At 38.1% G+C, this 21,247-nt stretch overlaps 1 protein-coding gene across 1 annotated transcript in view; it reads left to right on the plus strand.

Moving 5' to 3' along the window:
* Positions 1-21,247, plus strand: part of TOP6BL (TOP6B like initiator of meiotic double strand breaks) — a 61,159-nt gene that overhangs the window by 30,865 nt on the left and 9,047 nt on the right. The window contains exons 8-12 of the mRNA XM_088789721.1: positions 3,294-3,444; positions 5,328-5,474; positions 8,870-8,991; positions 9,766-9,876; positions 11,854-11,952. Coding sequence (XP_088645847.1) covers positions 3,294-3,444; positions 5,328-5,474; positions 8,870-8,991; positions 9,766-9,876; positions 11,854-11,952 — 630 coding nt within the window. The remainder of the gene's footprint in view (positions 1-3,293; positions 3,445-5,327; positions 5,475-8,869; positions 8,992-9,765; positions 9,877-11,853; positions 11,953-21,247) is intronic.

Genomic DNA, 21,247 nt, shown 5'->3' on the forward strand with positions numbered 1-21,247 from the left:
AATATGTTCTCTAAATACCATTGCTCACTAAAAGAGGATTGACTAATTCTAGATCTAAAGTAGAAATGTACAAGACAAGCAGGGTATCTTGTTGGGCCAAAAAGCCAGGAAACTATCAAAGGCCAATAAGATATGTCAAAAGGATTTAGAAACTTTTACTTCTAGCCATGGTGAATAGCAGGGACTGGATTTAACCTTCCAGGTTGAACAACTGAAAACATGGTTGAGTTGAGGAGGCAAAGTTCCGAGTTCAGAGAGGTCTAGGCAGGTCGGATTTACAGAAATGAGTACTTAAGAGGTGAGAAATGCAGACAGAGGAGAACCTGTCTCCAGACAGAGGAGACTGCCTGGAGTGTGCCCAGAGCTGGAAATAGTTTCTGTTTTGACCAGGAGGGGAGGGTGGAAAACCTCATATTTCACAAGGCATCGAGGCATCAGGTGGAATCCTAAAGAAGGGTTTGCCCGGGTAGTAAAGAAAAGTTAACTGTAACTTACAGGCTTCTCTGCTCCCACCTAACGAAGCTTAAAAGTAAGACCCACAGGCTCAGACTGCTTCCAAGTAACTCTATAGTGACCCAGAAAAATAATTCAAGAATATTTATTTATTACACCCAATAAGGTAAACGTCACAATGCTGGGCATCCAATAAAAAATTACTTGGCATGCAAAAAAGCAGGAAAATAGGACCCGTAATGAAGAAGGAGAAATCAATCAATAAACACCTACCCAGAAATGACACAGATGATAGAATTAGTAAATAAGGACATTAAAACAGGTATAACTTTATTCCATATGTTCAAGAAGAGAGAGGAAGATTGAACATACTAAGTAAAGACATGGAAGATATAAAAAAGGCACAAATTTAACTTCTAGAGATAAAAATTACTACAGTTTTTAGGACAGAAATACAATGGATAAGAATTACACATTGCAGAAGAAGAGATTAGTGAATTTGAAGACATAGCAGTAGAAGCTACCTAAAATGAAACAGAAAAAGACTTGAAAAAAAAAAAATGAACAGAGCATCAGTGAACTGTGGAATAACTTGAAGTGGCCTAATTCAGGGATGTGTAATTGGGGTCCTAAAGGGAAGGAAGGCAGATAAAATATTTGAGGAAATAATGTCCCCAGATTTTCCAAATTTGATAAAAAACTATAAACCTGCAGGTCCAAGAAGATTAACAAACCTTAAGCACAAGAAACATGATGAAAATTATACCAAGACACATCATAATCAAATTGCTTAAAGCCAGTGATAAAGAATAAAATCTTAAAAACAGTTGGAGATGAAAAAGATAAATTTACATATAGAGGAATAAAGAAAAGAATTACAGCAGATTTCTCATTGGAAACAGTGTAAGCTAGAAGAAAGTGGAGCAACATCTTTAAAGTAATGAAAGGAAAAACAAAAACAAAAACTGTTAACCTAGAATTCTATTCCCAGAGAAAATATTTTTCAAAAATGAAGGCAAAATAAAGATTTTTCAGACACACAAAAGACAACAGACTTCATCACTAGCACACCTGTGTTATAAGAAATGTTAGAGGGAATCCTTTAGGCATAAGGAAAATGATACCAGATGGAATTCTGGATCTGTACAAGTAAAGAAGAGCACTAGAAGTGGTGCTTCTAGAAATAGTTATTTGGGTAGATCTGAAAGATTTTTGCCCAATTTAAAGAATCTTAAAAGATAATTGACAATTTTAGGCAAAAATAACAACAGTGTGTGAGGCTTATAACATATGTGGAAATAAAATGTGTAACAATAACACAATGGCCAGGAGGGGAGAAATGGAAGTATATTGTTGAAAGGTTCTCGTACCACATGTGTGTGAACTGTTATAAGGTCACTTGAAGGTAGAGTGTGATAAGTTAAAGTTGTATATTATAAAGCCTAAAGCAATCCCCAAGTTAATACAATAAATAGTTATAACTAATGAGCAAAAAGGGGGATAAATGGAATTATTTTAAAAAAATACCCAATGCAAAAAAATAAAAAAGAGGAAAAAGAAAACAGAATACTAGGAACAAATGGAAAACAAATAACAAGATGGTAGGTTTAAACCCAACCATAGCAGTATTCATATTAAATGTAAACAGTTAAATAACCCAATTAAAAGACAGTCACACATTTTGACTCTTCAGATATTCTTATTCTGAGTTTGCAGCATCTCATAGCTCCTTTGGCTCTAAACGATAAATGTGTTGGCTTTCATTCATGTCCTTGGATGTGTGATGGAGACTTCATTTATGGGCACCGCCAACCTTTGTTCTGTTGTGACCTACCATAATACCCCAGTACCTACAGTAAGAATTTTAATCTTCACACTTAATGCCTTGTATGTACTCTATTTTTAAAGAGATGAAAAAAAGAAATATAAAGGAAGAAATATATTCTGGTCTCTTTAGCCTTCATTCAGGGGACAAAAAAGGTTAGGCAGTGATTCTTAACTGGGTAATTTTGCCTTTAGATGACAACGTCTCTGGCAACATCTGGAGACATTTTTGATTGTCATGAATGGAGAGGAGGCTTTTACTACTGGCACCTAGTAGGTGGAGGCCAGGGATTCTGCTGAACATCCTACAATGCATAGGACAGCCCCCCTCCCAAACACACACACACACACACACACACACACACACACACACACCAAATAATCATCTGGTTTAAAGTGTCAATAGTGCCGAGATTGAGAAACCTTGGATTAGAGGGAAGATGAGAGTGGGAATGGGAAGTCAAGAGAAGGAAACAATTTCAGGGGCCTGCTCTTTGTCTTGGTTAGAGAATAGGGTTAGAGAAGGTGAGAAAGTTTCCTTCTCAATCTGAATAAACTCAAATACTTACTGGAAAATATTCCTCTGTATATACTTCTAGCATATGTCACGCTGTATTACAGTTTACTGGTTTTTATATGTGTCTCCTATATTATAAATATAACTTGAAGGTAGGTATTAAATCAGGATAGTCATCTTTGTATCCCCAGAACTTAGTAGTGTTTAGCCTGGGGTACCACTAAAATCTATGATTGAATGAGTAGGATGAATAAAGAATGAATTGTCCCAGAACTAGACCTGTAGCTCACTCTCATTAAGCCCAGAATAAATTTCTGAGGATTCTAACGGATCTGTCTCTGGTACCTGACATCTGTCTTCAATGTGCAAAAGACTTAATACATAATCGCCTAGCACACTAGTTTATTTTACTAACCAGATTAGTGTTGTTTGTTTTATGCAAATGAGTACTTAGTCATAAAAAGTCCTAAAATTTGGCCGTTTTCTTTAGCACCTATACATATTTCTGTATGGACCGTCAGGTCTGCCTCTGACATTGCCAAGCCAGGAGCAGCCAACCACTACTGTCTTCAAAGATACCTCTTATTTCATAGACTGGAAGAAATACCATTTGTGTGTGGTGCCCAATTTGGATCTCAATTTGGATAGAGGTATATTTCCCTCTCTTTGCACAGGAATAAAGAAAACTGGAGAATATTAGAGAAATGCAAGGAAATACAAATAACAGGTGTGTATAAAAAGAGGACCCAGTGACTGATGGTTTAGGCTGGAGGTTGCAGATGGGAGTCTGGCCAGATTTGAGAGTCCAGTTGGAGTGAGGCAAACAGGTGTCAAGAGACAAAGCCCCATCAGAGCCTAACCGTTTTTTGCATTACAAGTTGATGCTAGTTCTCTCACTTCCTCTTTTGTCTCCTATATTCCTGGTCCTCTTGAAGTAGTCAGTGGGCCTTCATCTTCTAGGGACTTTGTTCAGAGGGTTTCTGTTGTACCTTAATCTGTCAACTCGGGGGTTTTAGAAAGGTTAGTAAAGGAGCAATTACATCTTTGAATTATTGTGGAAGAGAAGTATTTCCTAATGAGATGAGAAAATCCACAAAAGATTACTTAGAAAAAACTTAAACACCACATAAATACAAGGCAAGAGTATAAACCATATGGTAATAAGCCTAGGAAACTGGCTGGAATATTCATGTAGTGTCTCACCACATTAGCTTTGGGTAAGTCATGCTGAAAGTTGAACACTTAAAAACTGGACTAACAAATAAAGCTGGGAAATAGGATATGCAACCATGCGCTGATATCTAGGAGGTTTACACTCTTGAGTTGGACTGTTGTTAGCTAGAATTCTTTGACATTTAGAAGGTAGTCTGGTCGATTGGATCTTGAGGAAGACGACCAGTAGGGAAGAGGTATCCTAGAGTTGTGAAGCATGAGAAGATTGAAACCTCCTGGGATGGGGCAGTGTCTCGGGGGAATGATAGAATCTTTGTCTAGGAAGCAAGCCTTGGGATAAGGCTCTTTTCTGAACTAGGCAGTTATTCCAGAATGAAAGGAGGTTGTCTGTGGACAGGGTCTCTGTTGATAAATGGTTTTGTGGAGAAAAAATGTTTGGTCTTAACAGGATGTCATACCATCAGGATTTTTTTAATCTCTAGGACTCTCCTTATTTCCTTTACTTGTTCATTTTTATTTTCATGCTTTGTTGGTTTCCTTCACTTTTTTGCCAATTTGTGATGCCTGAACTTTCTCAGTTAACTTTAGGAATGAATAATATATAAAATTTCCCCTCATCTCACCCCCTCATTACTCTAAAGGACAGAATCAGGATCCACATGGAGACACTTTTCTATATGGATCTGGATGGAATTCAGGACTATCCTGATTGTATTCTAAAGGATCAAGGTGCTAGAAAATGACCATAGGGCATCAGGTTACTTGGGAATACAAATAGCATACAGTATTGTGGTTAAAAGCACAGACTTGGAGTCAGCCTAAAACAGTTACACCATTTACTCTCACATTGGGCACCATATTTAACCTGTCTGTGCCTCTTCCTTTATCTGTAAAAGGGCAGAAGACTAGGTCCTACGCCATAGTGTTGTTGTGAAGTCTAGCTGTTAAGATAGTACATGAGAAGAATTTAATACGGTACATGGCATGAAGTAAACATTCAATATAACTTAGCTGTTACCATTATCACTCCTCAGGTTTAACTGACCTCTGCTTCTTCCTCGCAATACCTACCTTCGAAAGTTGTACAGGAATGTATGAATTGATTGTATAATGCTTCTCAGTAAATGCTGAGAGCGCTGTTTGGTTTGCATTTTGCACACCTAGTTGTTATTTTGATGCTCTTCCTGTGAATCACTATTATTGTCTTCCATCCTGTGGATAGAGAAACAGATTCAGGAGAAGGGAGTGTTCAAATTTAGGTCTATCTCAGATCCTTCTTTGTTGAGGTAGGTTCTTTATTCAGTTAGCATTTTGAGAGCTTCACTTATCTTAGAATACTATGCAATAACTTGTCCCCTAGATTTGGTGCTTCCAGATGTGAGTTATCAGGTGGAATCCAGTGAGGGGGATCGGTCTCAACATGTGGACCCTCAGGGACAAACTCTGCTGCTTATTCTCTTTGTGGATTTCCACAGTGGATTTCCAGTCCAGCAAATGGAGCTCTGGGGTAGGTATAGGAGAACGGGGCCGCCAACTCTGCTGTGCTTAACTGTTAAGAGAATAAAGAAAGGGTGACTTTATATGGTGCACGTATCTGAATTAGATATATTTTTGTAAAATGATGAATTTCTATTCGAAAAACCTTGCTTAAATAAATTGAATTATATGCTCTATGGAAAAGATCTGTATGTTGAAGCATCACTTAAATGATATTTTCAGATTCAATTGACCACAAATCAGCAGACACTTCCTATAATGCTCCCTACGGAGTACATTACCTTAGATGGGTGGTTCTCAGCCTTAGCTGCACAATATAGTAATATTACCTGCGGAGCTTCTCAAAAATGCCCAAACCTCACCCTCAGAGATTCTGATTTCCTTGAACTGAAGTGAGGCTCAGGTATCAGAATCTTTTTAAAGCTTCTCAGGCTTGAGAACTCTTCACTGCCCTTCTGCTTTTCTAGGTGGAATCAAGAGATGTTATTAGCCTTTCTTGACCTTGATGCAACATCTTAAATACAACATAAGGAGGTGTGGGAGTGTATTGGTATGAATGGTTTTATGTGATTGCCACACAGCCTCTGAAAGGGAGAAACGATCCTTGCTTAGGCATCCAAGGGAAGCCTGTGGTGTTTTCCAACAGATGGGTAATAACCTGTCATCACAAAGGTTCTCTCTGTTAGAGGTAAAGCAGTGACTTCACTGTTTTGTGGTCCGTGAAATACATGCAACAGAATCACCTGGGATGTTTGAAAATGTGCAGCTTTTGGGGCCAAGGATTAACTCATTCTTTTGCTACAATGTAAACAACCTGGCAGGGCTCAACAATCTGCATTTTTGACAAGGTTCTCAGGTGATACTTAAATATAGAAAAGTTTGAAAACCACTGAGTATGAGTTGACTTATGCATTTTAATCCAGTAAACCCTGGGATATAAATTTAAGTGTTTCTCAATGCCCTTCTAAACTGTGAGGGCAGCAGCAAGTAGAGTTTATAAACTTCTGGGAAAAGCTTCCTGGCCTCCTTTTTGGTGCTTCTCGTATGTTTCTGTGCTCTCCATTCTCTGTGGGCCGGTACTTTTTCTTGGGATTCTACTCTCAGGCTTTCCAGTGCTGTTTGATGTGGCCCTGCTCCCACTGAGTCATAAGAGAAATGAGCTTACAACCCCAGATCAGAAGAGCTCACTGGCTGGTGCCAACTATTTGTTGAACAAACCATTGTCAGCTGTGGGATTCTTCCTGCTGCCTGCTTTCCATGCCACCCATTTCCCCATCATGTATATATTCTTTAGGAGAGAAGCACGGCTTTCCTGGGCTCTGGCTGGCAACTCTGTTGAGGAGCTGGTGTTCTCTGGTGCCCCACTGTTCCATTCATTAAGGCCCTGGAATGGGAACAGAGAAGAGACCCAAACTAATGAGGCTTCCAGCAAGGAAGTCAAAGGTGAGGATGCCTAAGGTTATTTCCCAGCCTGCACATGGTAGAGGCTGAGGAGAGAAGCAGCTTCGTACTTCAGGGTAGAATCAAGAGACCTGGGTTTAATTTCAGTTCTGCTACCAAATTCCTCAGTGATTTTTGGGAAGTCGCATTAATCATCTGATCCTCCGTTTCATGCATTTATCATAAGGCAGATAGACTAGGTGATATCAAAGGCCCTCCCAAGTCTAAAGACCCTTTTAAGACTTAAGATCTGCTGCCCTCTGGCATGGTTCTGCCACCCCCCACCCCCAGATCTGCTAAAGGAAACACCATATTCAGTCTTCCCATGGATGACGTAAAGTCTGGTACTATGTTCTGAATCCTATTGAGCATATACCTTAAGAACTCAGATTCCTCAGGAACCAGTATTATTTATCATTCTTGTACCGTGATCGTTTAAACACCTCTGTTTAGTGTGACTCTAAAGACCAGTATCTCAGATAGTTGTACAGTATTGGATTAAATAGAAGTACATCACTGCATTAATAAATATAGTATCTTTTAAAAATTTCTTATACATCTGGTAGTTTAGGACTAGCCTTTGAAGAAGATGCACTGTTGAGGGTAGGTATAGCTCTATAGATATAGATACGGTAATTTTATCTTCTTTCTCCCCTCTTCTTATATCCTTGAAAGCTTTCTCTAGAGCTCCTTTTAGGAAACAGATTGTACAGAATTATAGTCTGTTTCCACATGTCTTTAAAAAATCACTCAATTGGCCTTCCTCCAACCTGGTCTTGATAACTTTTCTATGATTAACTCGTTCTTTTGCCACAACGTTAAAGGCATCTGGTACTATCCACAGTTTAAGGAACAAACTTGTAGCTTTTTAATTAAACATCTGCTTTTAAAAGGGTTCTAACTGATTTCTTGAGCTTATTCTTAGGACCAAACTATAAAAAATAGTAATCCAGATGATATTATAGCAGTGGTGATGTTTTCCCTTTGAATATTCCAATGTACATTTCAAAACTCTTCATATATATTATCCCAGTTTGCACAACACACCTGTGAGAGCAGGTGATATAAAGTCATTTCTGTACTGAAGTGAGAAAAGTGATGTGACTTGGTCACCACTAGTTGGTGGTAGAATTGATCCTAGAATCCATGTTTTCCTGACTCTCGTTCCAGACCCCTTTTGAGCAGACCAGATATTACCTTCCCTTCCAGGAAAGCATCATGGTGTCTCATGGTAGAAATGTTCTTCGGCCTTGATTTTTAATGCAGTCCTGAGAAAAGCCAGCCAGTCTTAGGCTGCTTCACCACGGTACCTTTGAACCCTATCCAGTGGAGAGTAGAAAAACACTGAAAAAAGAAAGATTAATTAGGGGGCTTTTCTCCATGTGTTCTGTAGACTGAATTTGTCTTCCTGTGTTACATCAGGGTCATCAGTGCTAGTCTATTGTTTGATGACGTATTTTGCCCATTGCTCTCACATGTTAGCTTTTCTGAATGATGCTGAACAGTGGTGCCTATGGTTACTTTATCAAAGAGAGGCCCCCATTTAGTAAGTCCTTATGCCAACAGTTCTCAGAGTCATCTTTGTGAGTTTTAACCTCTCCCCTACCACAGCGTATCTGACAGGACTGACACACTGGCAATAACAGTAGCTCACCACAGCAGTGGTGCTCAGATAGGAATGGAGTAGGGTTAGACGCACTCTCCAGGAGGCGTTAGCAGTAGTCGTCATTTAAAGTATGTGGTATAGATTTCTGTTTCTGATATGAATTAAGCAGAGCCCCTCATTTGTTGCTTCAAAAACAATGCCATTCTTCACTTTAATTTTCCTGAGCTTTCATTTGTAAATGGGAATTGGATGGGTTTGTAAGTTGCTGGGGATTTTTTTTGTCTATAAAAGTAATTATCTGTGGATGGGCAGAAGCAGTCATGCTCACTCAGGGCTACCAACATTCTCCCTCCCTTTAGGAGTCCACATGTTGCTCATGACTCATCTCAGTGCCATCCTCAGGGAGAGCCATGGCGTGGTCCAAGATTCCATCCAGGTTGCCGTGGACCAGGCTTTGGAGCAGCATCACCAGGCTGCCAAGGTAACAAGAAAGGCACCATTTCCTTTCTCCTACTCTAACAAAAAGCTAGAATATATGGCAGACAGCGCCTGAGACCCCTTCCTTCCGTAATGCCTCTTCCTCTCCTCTTTCGTCACCTGGGCTGGTCTCGTGCACTGCATCTAGCTTAGGAACTCAAGCTTTAACTTAGATGGGTCACTGTAACCATCTTGCTTAGTTTTACCTCCCCGTAGATGTATTTGAGTAAATGGGGGGAAAATAACAGAGAAAAATGGCTCATAATGCGCCTCTTCTTGATCTATACATCTCCCTTTCCCACACAGACTTCTGGAGCTACTGCTTCACTAAATCTTACATTCTTCCCCCCATTCCCTAACCCTTACAACACCACTTTCTCTTCTTACCTTACTTTCCGAATTCCTTCATCTTGTATAGTTTTAGTAACACATTTCTTACTTGATATGGCCCCCTTTTCAGGGGAGAAAACAACCACACTAAGAGACCAAAGCTTAAAGCTTTTTGTTTTTAAATAGTGTGTTTTATGGCCCAATGTCTCATTGCTTGTCTTTTCTCAATGTGTCTATGTCAATAAGTCATCCCTATGAAAGAACATTTTTTACTTATTTCAGTCCCTAAGTGTCCTTTACATATCGTGATCTCCGTAACTATTGTTGATGGAGGGGGAAGAATTGTTGAAATCCTGCTCTGAAATCTTTGGTCCCTTTGGGATGCTCTGAACCAGCAGCTTGGGATTATTATAAACTGCTGCCTGCCCTCACCTGTTACGTTCTGCAGGCTCATCAGAAACTGCAGGCCTCACTCTCAGTGGCTGTGAATTCCATCATGAGCGTCGTGACTGGCAGCACCAGCAGCAGCTTCCGAAACACCTGCCTCCGGGCCCTTCAAGTTAGTAGGACGCTTTCAGGCACCAGGGTTTTAATGACATTAAACGAATGACATTACTGCCCAGCTTAGTAATATGTATAGTGCTTTTAGAAACATCATTTCATTTGATCCTACTGTGATCCTACATAGTAGCAGGCCTGTGGTAAGTGTTTTAAGAAATATTTGTTGAGTGGATAGTGGTATGTGTACTATTTTATAAATGAGAAAACAAGTTATTTAAAATTTCTACTTCCTTTAGGTCACACAGCTAGTTATGAGCCCAGCTTGGATTAAATCAGTGATTCCCAGTTCCTTGTTTAAGAATGTTCTATTACCTCATGGTGACAGAATACACTGGAAATAACTGAGCAGCCATAAGTATTACATGTATTTGGCAGTATGGGACGGTGTGACAAGTTTTGGAATCAGAGGCCTGAGTTCAAGTCTTGACTTATTTACCTATTAGCTGTGTGACTTCAGGCCTGTACTTAACCTCTCTGAGCTTCATCTGTAAATTGGAAAAAATGGTAGTACCTCGGAAAGGTATTATGAGGATGAGGGCTAAACATCAAAATGCCTACATAGCACATGGTAGAGTCACAATAAAAGTTAGTTTCTTTCCTTTATTTTAGGAAAGTGTGCTGACCAGTTAGTGTTACCAGTAGGTTAACACATTACTTCCATATCTGTGGTTTCATTTATTTTGTACCTTTTTTCTTGAAAAGATAGCATGATATACACAAAATTTAAAATAATAACTAATAAACTTTATCACTTTAATTTAAAATTTTTGCATATTATCTCATATATTGTATTATGTAGTTGTAACCAAAGTATTCTATATTCATATATAATTTGACATTTCCCCATTTCAACAGTCTTAGAATTTGTTTTGGTTATCCGATATTCCACTGTGTTGGTTTAATCTAATTTAATAAGCCATTCCCCTAATGATAGACATTTAAGTTGTTTACATTCTTTTTGCCAATATAAATAGTGTGTCAGTTAATACCTTTTACTTTCTGAATTCCTTCATCCTGTGTACTTTTGGTAACACATTTCTTGCTTCACATGGCCCCCTTTTCAGGGAAAAAACAACCACACTAAGAGACCAAAGCTTAAAGCTTTTTGTTTTTAAATAGTTAAGTTTTATGACCCAATGTCTTATTGCTTGTAACTTCAGATGTCTTGCTTCTTTTGAACTATTTCCTAGAATAAATTTCTGTAAATGGAACTACTGAGTCAAAGAGTGTAACACCTTTATAATCTAGTGCATCTTATCATAGCTTCAACTTTCTGGGTCATGTGGGTTGCACAGGGTAGGAAGAAGAGCACTCACTGTATTGGCATCCTGTGGGCATCCCTAACTTGCATACTAACTAGCTGTGAGAACTTGGGTTGGTCACTTCTTTATGAATTTCAGTTTTCTCATCTGCGAAATGAGTATGTTGTATTAGGTGATTGATCTGGTCCCCTTTAACTCTAATATCCTATAATTCTATACGAAAAAGTAGAGGCTGTTAACCATTCCTTATGGATGGAAAAACTGTATTATTTTGTTCCTTTCCTCCCTAAGGCTTATCTGAGGAAAAGTTTTCATGTCATCCTTAGTTGTTCAATGGAACTTCTGCTGTCTTGGAACTTGCTTTAGAGGAGAGAAGTTTACATAACCCCTTCACAAACAGATGGATCTCTGGGATATTTATCTCCTATCGAGATAGTAGAACAAAGACCTTGTCTAAAAGATCTTGCTTAGGTAACAGAAATTGGAAGAAATATAGGCGTCACAACTACCTGTCTTACGCCAAGTATCTCAGGCCTTCTTTCTACTTATCCCGTGTCTACAGGAGCTAACAAAACTTTTAACATGATGTGAGCAATATCAGAGGTTTGCCTTCTTATTTGTCTCATCCCCTTCCCATATAAACTTCCTGTGGATACTTTTCGTTTGGTTACCAGTATTGGAACTCAGCACATTCTGTCTTTGGCCCATTTTAGGCAGCTGACACACAGGAACTGGGGGCCAAACTGCACAAATCATTTCATGAGATCACCCAGCACCGATTTCTTCACCACTGTTCATGTGAGGTGAAGCAGGTAAGTGTAATGATCAGTACTTTGGTGGAAATATTCCATATTGATGTATGAGAACCCTGAATATAGGCTGGTGCTTTAGATTGCACAGTCTGAGGTTAGCCTTTCAGCAAGAAATCTTGAGGTTAAGAAAAACATCATAGAATGTAGTATTACATAGAGGTTAAGAGCATTGTCAGATGTTGCTTGGATTCCATTTCTGCCACTAACTAGTTGTGCGGTATTATTATAGAAGCTATGTAACTTTTCTAAGTCTTAGTTTCTTTATCAGTAAAATATTCTGATGCATACCTAAAAGGATTGTTTTGAATTTTGAATAAAATAATGTATGTATGTAAAGTGCTAAGTACATAGCTACTCAAATAATGGTGATGATATGATGGAATTTTTTTATGTTTAGTTTGGCCTAATCAAACACATACTTTAATGTAGTTACCATTTTGGATGCTGCAGATACAGCGTTGCACTGGGGTCTCTACCCTCAAGGAGATCAAATAGCTCCATCTGTTTTGAGACAGTCCCCTCTAAAGAGATGATAGAATTAGTAGACAAAGACATTAAAACAGTTATTATAACTGTATTCCATATGTTAAGAAGATAGAGGAAAGATCGAAGGTATTAAGTAGAGATGTGGGAGATATGAAAAAGACCCCAAACAAACTTTGAAGATGAAAATTATGATATCTCTGAGGTGAAAACTACACTGAAGAGTATTAATACCTCATTATAGACGCTTAAGGTGAAATGCACAGCAATAGAAACTATCTGAAATGAAACAGAGATTTTGAACACATACACACACACACACACACACACACACACACACACCAAAATAATAGAGCATCAGGCATCTGTGAGTTATAGGACAACCTCAAGCAGCCTAATGTACATGTAATTGGAGAATCTGAAGAAGTGGAAGCAGAAAATATATTTGAAGAAGTAATGGGTGAAAAATTTCCAAATTTGATGAAGTCTATAAACCGTACAGATCCAAGAATCTTAAACCCAAGCCCAAGAAACATAAATAAAACTACACCAAGGCACATCATAATTAAATTAATTAAAACCATTGGTAAAGAGAAAATCTTAAAAGCAAAAAGAGAAAATAAAACTTGTTATATACAAGGAAACAAAGATAAGGATTACAGCAAATTTCTCACCAGACACAGTATAAAGCTAGAAGAAAATGGAGGAACATCTTTTATAGCACTGAAAAAAACCTGTCAACCTAGAATTTTTTACCCAACAAAATATCTTTAAAAACAAAGATGAGATAAAGACTTTCATACAAAAGGTGAAAGAATTTATTATCAACAGACAAGAAATATAAAGGAAGTCCTTCAAGCAGAAGAAAAGTGATACCAGATGGAAACCTGGATCTACACAAAGGAATGAAGAGTACTGAAAATGTTAACTACATGGGTAAATATAAAATGTTTTCTATTTAAATTTCTTTAAAATAAAAACTTTTTCAAGCAAAAATAGTAATGTGAAGTTTATAACTTATGTAAAAGTAAAGTGTATGACAAGAATAACTCAAAGTCCAGGAAAGAAATGGAAATATACTGTTATAAGGCCTTATACTATGTATGGTGTGGTGTAATATTACTTGAAGATAGACTGATAAGTTAAATATGAAAGGAATCATCAAAATAACATGACAAGGCATTATAGTTAATAAGCCAAGAAAGAAGATAAAATGAAATCATAAAAAATATTCAACCCTCAAGAGAATGAGAAAACAAGCCATAGAATGGGTGTAAATATTTACAAAACACACATCCAATTAAAGGACTGTTATCCAAAATATATAAAGAACTCTTAAAACTCAATTTTTAAAACGTAGGCCAAAGACCTTAACAGTTACCTTACCAAAGAAGACATACACATGGCAAATAAGCATATGAAAAAATGCTCCACATTATATGTCATCAGGGAGATGCAAAATAAAACAACAAGCTATCACTACACACCTAGTAGAACGGCCAGAATCCAGAGCACTAACACTACCAAATGCCATTAAGGATGTGGAACAACAGGAACTCATTCATTGCTGGTGGGAATGCAAAATTGCATAACTACTTTGGAAGATAGTGTGGCAGTTTCTTACAAAACTAAACATACTCTTACCATGTGACCCAACAATCATGCTCCTTGCTATTTACCCAAAGGCGTTAAAACTTAGATCCACACAAAAACCTGCACATAGATGTTTATAGCAGCTTTCTCCATATTGCCAAAACTTGGAAGCAACCAAGATGTCCTTCAGTAGATGAGTGGATAAATAAACTGTGGTACGTCAGATGGTGGAAAATTATTCAGCACTGAAAAGAAATGAGCTATCAAACCATAAAGAGACATGGCAGAAACTTAAATATTACTAAGTAAAAGAAGCCAATTTGAAAAGGCTACATACTGTATGATTCCAAGTATATGACATTCTGAAAAATGCAAAACTATGGAGACAGTAAAAAAATCAGTGGTTACCAGGGGTTAAGGGGGAAGGAGGAATGAATTGGAGGAGCACAGAGAACTTTGAGGGCAGTGAAAGTACTCTGTAGGTTACTATGATGGTGGGTATGTGTCATTATGCATCTGTCCAAACCCATAGAATGTACAACAGCAAGAGTGAACCCTAAACTGTGGACTTGTGATGATAATGATGTGTCAAAGTAGTTTCATAAGTTGTAACAAATGTACCCCTCTGGTGGGGTCGTTGATAATAGAGGCTATGCATGGGGGGGGGGGGCAGCAGATATGAGAAATCTCTGTAGCTTCTCAATTTGCTATGAACTTAAAACTCTAAAAAAATAAACTCTGTTTTTAAAAATAATCTAAAAGAAGGCAGAAAAAAAGAGGAAAAAGAAGAAAAGGGGAACAAAGAACAGATGAGACAAACAGAAAACAATTAGCAAGATGATATATTTAAACCCAGCCATATCAATTATCATATTAAATGTAAATGGTCTAACAACCCAATTAAAAGGCAGAGATTGTTAGATTGAATAAAGAAGCAAGAGCCAACTCTGTGCTGCCTACACGAATCCCACTTTAAATATAAAGACAAATAGATTAAAAGTAAAAGTATAGGAAAAATATAACATGCTTATACTAATAAAAAGAGAGCTAGAGGGGCTATTATACTATCAGGCAAAGTAGATTTCAGAGCAAAGAATATTACCAGGGATAAAGAGGTTCATTTCATAATGACAAACACAAATACAATGAGTAAAATACAAGGAAAACAATAGCCCTAAACATTTACGAAACTTTTTAGAGCTTTAAAATACATGAAGCTAAACTAATAGAACTGTAAGGAAAAATAAACAAATCCACAATCATATTTGGAGATTGCAACATACATCTCTGAATAATTGATAGAACAAGTAGACAGAAAATCAGTAATTCTATAGAAGTCTTGAATAACACTATGAATTAACTTGACCTGATACTTATAAAACACTCTGCCCAATGCAGCAGAATATATATCTTTTTTTAAGTACACAAGGGACACTTAGCAAGATAGACCATATACAATAATTGTATCTCAATAAATTTTAAAGGATCTGAGTCATACAGAATATCTTTTCTGATCAAAATAGAATTAAAATAAAATCACTAAGCAAAAGATACCTAGAAAATACCAATTTTTGGAAACTATTAGGTTGGTGCAAAAGTAATTGCGATTTTTGCAATTGTTTTTAACCTTTTAAACCGCAATTACTTTTGCACCAACCTAATAAATGACACACTTATAAATAATCTATGGGTCAAACACAAAATCAAAAGGGAAATTAGAAAATATTTTAATTAAAATAAAATGCAAATTATCAAAATTTGTGAGATGTAGCTAATGTACTTGGGAAAATGTCTTTGTTAAAAAAAACAAAAAACAAACTCAAATCAATGACCTCAGCTTCCAATTTAAACTAGAACAAGAAGAGCAAATTAAACACAAGTTAAACAGAAGAAATGAAATAATAAAGATCTGAGTGGAAGTCAGTAAAATAGAAAACAGAAAAACAATAGAGAAAAATCAATGAAACGTAAAGGTGAGAAGATTGATAAACATTTAGCCAGACTAATCAAGATAAAAAGAAAATACAAACTGCCTCTCTGATCAGAAATCAGAGAGGTGGCATCAGATATTAAAAGTATTATCAGGAAATGTTATGAACAACTTTACTGCAGTAAATTTGATAACTTAGATTAAATGGACAAATTATTTGACAGACATAAATTCCCAAGTTCACTCAAGAAGAGTATTGCTACTACTCTGTATACCTGGTAGTTCTATGTGTATTTTTTTTTTTTTTTTAGCAAAGAATCACACTGTTTGTTTGTTTGTTTATTTATTTTAAGATTTTATTGGGGAAGGGGAACAGGACTTTATTGGGAAACCATAGTGTGTTTTTCCCAGGACTCATCAGCTCCATCCAAGTCAAGTTGTTGTCCCCTCAATCCTAGTTGTGGAGGGCACGGCTCAGCTCCAGGTCCAGCTGCCGCTGCTAGCTGCAGGGGGTACAGCCCACCATCCCTTGTGGAAGTAGAACCGGCAACCCTGTGGTTGAGAGCCCACTGGCCCATGTGGGAATCGAACCGGCATCCTTCGGCATTAGGAGCACAGAGCTCCAACCACCTGAGCCACCAGGTTGGCCCCTCTATGTCTATTAAAGAACTTGAATTTCAGTTAAAAACATTACCACAGTATTCAAAATATTAAAAAACTCTCAAAAGTCAATAGTAAACAACCCATTTTTTAAATGGACAAAAGATTGGAACACACATTTCACAAAAGAGACACAAACAGCAAATAAACATATAAGAAAGATCTTCAACATCATTAGTCATTACAGAAATGCAAATAAAAACTACAATAAAATACTACTTCACATCTACTTGGAATAAAAAGACTGACCATACCAGATGTTGGCACAGATGTAGAGGAACTGGAACTCTTATACCCTCTTTGTAGGCATGAAAAATGGCACAACCACTTTGGAGAACAGTTTGGCAGTTTCTTAAAAAATTAAATACATACTCATCATATGACCCAGCTGTTCTACTCCTAGGTATTTACCTAAGAGAAATGAAAACGTATATCCACACAAAAACTCATACATTAATTTCAAGACATCTCTGCCATATTTATAATAACCAAAAACTGGAAAAACCGTGTCAATAGGTAAATGGATAAACAATTATGGTATCTCCATGAAAGGGAATACTATTCAGCAATAAAGGGAATGAACTATTGATACACACAGTAGTATGGATGAATCTCTAAATAGCCATGCTGAATACAAAAACCTGTAAAAACAGAGTTCGTGCTGTGATTGCATGTATGTAAAATTCTATAAAATGCCAGCTGATCCATAGTTGCAGATCAGTGGTTGCTTGGAGATGGAAGGGACAGGAGTTGGAAGGGGCAGTTATTCTGGGCAGAGGATTCTTTTGAGGGTAATAGATACGTTCATTATCTTCATTGTGGTGATAGTTTCACAAGTATGTACATATGTCAAAACTTATCACATTGTGCATTTTATGTAGGTGCAGTTTCTTGTATCTATGTAAGTTATATCTCGAACTTTCTATAAAAAATTATAGACACAGTTTCTAAAAGAATAGCAGGGCCCTTAGCACTTCTGCTCTTCTCTCTCTTACTTCTGTTTGCCTGATTGGGTGGGGAAGTGTAGGTGCCCAGGCACCCAAGGATCACAGCATCTCATCCATTTGCCCATCCTCCTCTGCTGTGTAGCTGGAAAGGCCAAGGACAGCAGTGAAACCCGTTAATGCTTTTCCATGGCCATAGGTACCTTCTAGGAAGCACCTTCCTTTGAAGCAACTGCTGTTGCTTTCACCTGGTTCACTACAAATACTTTTGGTTTCCCTCCAACTTGGAAAGCTGCCACTCACAACTTGAGCACATTGTATCAGTTTCCTATGGATGCTGTAACAAATTACCACAAATTTCTGTGGCTTAAAAACGACAGAAATTTATCATCTCATAGTTCTGGAGTCCAGAAGTCCAAAATCAAGGTGTTGGGAGGGCCACGCTTCCTACCAAGGCTCTAGGGGAGAATCCTCCCTTACTGGCCCCGGATATTCCTTGGCTTGTGGCTACATCACTCCAGTCTCTGTCCCCATCCTCACATGGCCTTCTCCTGTCTCTCAAATTTCCCTCTGCCTTTCTCTTAAATAAGGACATCTGTCATTAGATTTAGAGTCCACTCCAAATCCACACTGATCTTCTCTTAAGGCCCTTAATTTATATCCACAAAGATCCCTTTTCCAAATAAAGTCACATTCACAAGTTCTGGGGGTTTAGACTCTTTCGGGGTCCACTAATTCACGACAGCCATCCACATCTTCAAATTTCTAGAGATAGGTTCAGGATAAGGCGTGTGCCATTATCACAGGACCTGGGATATATGGGCAGGATCCAGAAGTGTTTCAGCCTGTGAAGTTCTTTTTCTTAGTCCTCCCTGATACCCCAGTGAGCTCTCAAAAGGAAATGATCTGACTCTTTTGCCCCTTCTGTTGCTATAGTGATGACTGATAGCCTTGGGGGCCATTCATGGCCCAATTAACTTGGTAGATGGCTAGTGAACCTAAGGTCTTAGCCATAGTCATAGGTTTGAGAAGGAACAGTTATTGAATACCTAATCTGTGCCAAGATTTCCACGTTAATCTCTACAAATAGCCCACAAGGTAAGTTGTAGTTTTCCCATTTTATAGATGAAGAAACTGGTTAGAGAACTTTTCTAATTTGCCCAGAATCACAAGTCAGTAAATGGCAAGGCTAGGATTTGTACTGAGGTCTCCTAGCCTTGGAGCACTGTTACAGTGTAGGACTGGATCACAGGCCCAGGGAAGATGAGTGATCCGAGGCCACTCAATATCCGTGGTTTCCTTCTGATAATGGCCATTTACTGATAACTTGTTTGTGGCATAAGAGTGGCACCCAGTGGCTTTAGCTAAAAACTACAAGCTCAATGATGATAGGTCAAATTCTTTTACTTCTGGACCAAGCAGTCCCTCAGTTTCCATTTCTAAACAGGTAAAGTAGTATAGCTGACCTCTTGAGTTATGTAGAATAAAACCACCTATGGCTATTATGTAGTTTATGGAGAATGGAAGAAATTAGAGAATACGTTTTCCGAGTTTTGTAGAATATATTCAGGGACCACTCATGCCAGGAGTAGAGATTTTCAACCTGGGTGTTGGAACAGAGGACAGTGGGCCATGACACAGTCAGCAAGACAGTAGTCCAGAGCTGTCACAGTCTGTGTAGGGACTGAAACCTTAAACCTGGAATAAGCAGGAACAGGGAGGCAGCTTTCTAAGGAGACAAGTATTGTTTCCCGGGGGGCTAGGGTGAAGACCAGAATTAAATGTCTGGCTGTCTCATCCGGGGGACCTGATGATGAGGGATGTGCAGGGCTCCCGAGGGCTCAGAGCTTTATATCTGAATGTGGGTATTTCCTTGGTGAGACCAATTGTAAGACAGGAGAAAAGTTTGTCTGTTATATGAGATTTTCCAGGCTAGAATGAAGTAAAGACTGAGCCTTCTCTCAAAGAAGAAAAATATGTTTGGAAATTTTTCTAGTACTGTTTCTTTTTTTACACCTTTAGGGACATCTTTACCCTGTCTGTGCTCCTTGGAATGTAATTACTTAGAAATTGAAACTTACTTTAGTAAACAATATATGATAGGATATCTATTTTTCAAAAAGGCTACGGATTTTTTTTTTAAACTGGGGAATATTGGGGAACAGTGTTTCTCCAGGGCCCATCAGCTCCAAGTCGTTGTCCTTCAGTCTAGTTGCGGAGGGCGCCGCTCACTGGCCTATGTCGGAATTGAACCGGCAACCCCCTTGCTCAGAGCTCGCGCTCTAACCAACTGAGCCATCCGGCCGCCCCTTAGAACATCTACTTTTTTATTGAGTTATTGTACCACAAATTTTACCACTTTAAATTGTACAATTCAGTGGTCTTAGTATATTTACTATGTTGTGCAACCATCACTAGTAAATTCCAGAATATCTCCATTATGCCAAAAAGAAAACCTGTACCTGATTTACAGCCACAGTGCCCCCTCCTTCCATCCCCTGGCAACCACTAATCTACTTTCCATCTCTCTGGATTTGCCTATACCGAGTATTTTATATGAATGGAATCATACAGTAAGTGGCCTTTTGTGTCTGGCTTCTTTCACGTAGCATAATGTTTTCAAGGTTCATCCATGTTGTAACATGTAATTCCTTTTTATAGTTGGATAATATTCCATTATAGTTATATTCCATTATAATATTCCATTATATGGATATACAGAAGTCCTCCCTTATCCACAGACATAGATTCCAAGGCCCCCAGTGGATCCTGAAACCATAGATAGTACTATATTTCCCCCAAAATAAGACCGGGTCTTACATTAATCTTTGCTCCAAAAGACGCATTAGGGTGTATTTTCAGAGGATGTCTTATTTTTTCACGTACAACAATGTACATTTATTCAAATACAGTCATGTCTTCTTCTGGAACATCGTCTTAACGTACTAATTGCATCCATCTGGCTGACGATCTTAACTAGGCTTATTTTTGGGGAAACACAGTACCAAACCCTGTACATACTGTTTTTCCTTATACATGCACACTTTTTCACTTAATTTATTAAGTAAAATAAGGATTACTTGGACACCAGCACTGTGATACCACGACAGTCAACCTGGTAACTGAGATGGCTACTACGTGACTAATGGGAATGGACACACTGGACAAAGGGAGGAATCACTTCCCGGGTGGGATGGAGCAGGACGGTGTGAGATTTCATCACGCCACTCAGAATGGTGCACAATTTAAAAATTATGAATTGCTTATTTCTGGAATTTTCCATTTAATTTTTTGGACCGCAGTTGACCTCAGGTAACTGAAACCAAGGAAAGCGAAACCCTGGATCAAGGGGGGAAGTACTGTCCCACATTTGTCTTCTCCATCAGGCGGTGGACATTTGTGTTATTTCGCCTTTTTGGCTATTATGAATAATGCTACTATGAACATTTTTGTGTGGACGAGTTTGTCATTCTCTTGGGTATATATCTAGGAGTAGAATTGCTGGGTGATAGGATACTGTGTTTAACTTTTTGAGGAACTTCCCAACTGTTTTCCAAATTGGCTGTACCATTTTACTTTCCCACCAGTACTGTATAAAGGTTTCAATTTTTCCCTATCTTCACCCACAGTTATTCTCTATTATTATTATATTATTGTTATTATTACCATCATAGTGGGTGTAATA

Source organism: Rhinolophus sinicus, chromosome 14 (assembly GCF_057876585.1).
Source record: "Rhinolophus sinicus isolate RSI-liver-muscle chromosome 14, RSI-T2T, whole genome shotgun sequence".
Taxonomy (NCBI): Eukaryota; Metazoa; Chordata; class Mammalia; order Chiroptera; family Rhinolophidae; genus Rhinolophus; species Rhinolophus sinicus.